The following is a 1680-nucleotide window of genomic DNA, read 5'->3' as shown; positions in this document are numbered from 1 at the left end:
CGCCGTTGTGGTGTATGTAATTAAAGTGTTTTGTTTCTTCTCAAATCAGCTCCTTTCGGGCAAACCTGTGACCAAAGATATTCCAGTCGAGAATGTGTGTGTGTGGTTTACGTTATCCAATTCAAAAGTGTAATAAACTGGTTTAGAGATGGAGAGAAAAAATCTAATGCTTCAGGCCATACCATTTGTACCTCTCCGACGAAGGATACTACTCGATTTGAACGCTTCATCCTCAAGAATTACTGACGCATGGACCACTGAGTTCTTCGGATCTAAGATTACTGTTTGCATTATCTAAAGCCTTCATCCCAACTTTTCCTTAAGACATCAAGGAAAGACTTTTAGGAAGAACCAATTGCTATTACTAGCAAATCGAACGACAACGTAAAAGCGCTCTCAATGTGCCGTACACGCTGATATTGTTTTGGTGTGTGAAGTCGAAGTCGTACTCTGGGTATGTTGCTGCAGCGTGGTGTATAATATCAACCAAGGTTAAGTTACAGACGTGACCATCACGTCTTATTTCAGTATGGCCGTCGTTTCATTTCTACCTGGTCGAACAACAAAACAACCTCGTTGAAACGATACCACTGCTGACTCGTGATGTGTTTACATTGTTGATTGTGACAATAGTATCTGAGGTTCTTTTGTGTTGCTTGTTAAGTAAAGCAGCGACGGTAAACATTTAACTCCTAATTGCGGTGGACACTATTTCTTTACTGTCAAGCGCGGCAGTGATTCGTTAATTTCGCGGAGTTTCCATCACGTGGCCAATGACATATCAAGTACATCTTTACTATGCGCAACAACAAACATATTAAGATCAGTGGTCCTCGGTGGAGGACAGTCTTGTCTTCGGCTTTATACGATGGCCACCTCAGAACCACTTGCGACAATTTGCAACGATACTGTCTTCTGGGTAAAGTACCCTAATTATTAATAATATTACTACTACTAACATGTTTAATTGCCATATTACTGCTCGCGCACACAGTTGTTATACGTCGTTATATGAAACGTCAGAACGTGTTAATATTGCCGATAGACTATTAATATTTATTTAAAGCAATTTCTTTTTATAAAACCAACTTAATAATATAATTGAGTGCGTAGAAAGTCTTTTTAAATATCTTTTCGTGTGTTTTTGTCGGTAAAATTTTATACTCTAGCGTTACGAGTTAATGTTATGTGATGTTTTTATATGTTGCACCACCTTACTGAATATTTTGACAATTAAGCATGTTACAAAATACTCTACGAGGAAGAAGTTAAAGGTGTTAATGCCGTTTCGGCTTTCTCGCCTTCGTGTGTCTAATAATACGCACCTCAGGTATGAAATAACAATCTTCGTCTTTTGGGAATACAAAAAGTAATTTGGACGAGCTAATTGAAAAAAAAAAAAAAAGAGCGTTATCGAAATTAGTTTGGAGAGGATAAAATGTATCATTTATATTTCTTCGTTGTATCTAGAAGCTGGTTTTATTTTAACATGAGGTTAGTTTAATTTTAATTTTAAAAAGAAACTGATTCTGCATATTTATGGTACTTCTAATACGGCCTCTTCCATTTACGTGTCTAAATTCTTGTATCCGCCTGTCCATGCCTGCCAACTTTCTGTACTAACCTAAAGTTTTGAAGGTTTATGTGCTCTCCTGACTTGTTCTTAGATCCTGGTAAGCA

The 1680-nt window shown here is 37.3% G+C and overlaps 1 protein-coding gene across 1 annotated transcript in view; it reads left to right on the top strand.

The window, feature by feature from the left end:
• The first annotated feature begins 714 nt into the window (after positions 1–714).
• The window catches only part of LOC106876830 (multidrug resistance-associated protein 1-like), a 54222-nt gene continuing 53256 nt past the window's right edge, over positions 715–1680 (top strand). Inside the window, exon 1 of the mRNA XM_014925546.2 lies at positions 715–919. Within this exon, the coding sequence (XP_014781032.1) occupies positions 869–919 (51 nt within the window). The 5' untranslated portion in view covers positions 715–868. The remainder of the gene's footprint in view (positions 920–1680) is intronic.

Source organism: Octopus bimaculoides, chromosome 22 (assembly GCF_001194135.2).
Source record: "Octopus bimaculoides isolate UCB-OBI-ISO-001 chromosome 22, ASM119413v2, whole genome shotgun sequence".
NCBI classification, from domain to species: Eukaryota; Metazoa; Mollusca; class Cephalopoda; order Octopoda; family Octopodidae; genus Octopus; species Octopus bimaculoides.
Note: the sequence above shows the minus strand (reverse complement) of the source record. Positions and strands in the feature narration are given on the sequence as shown.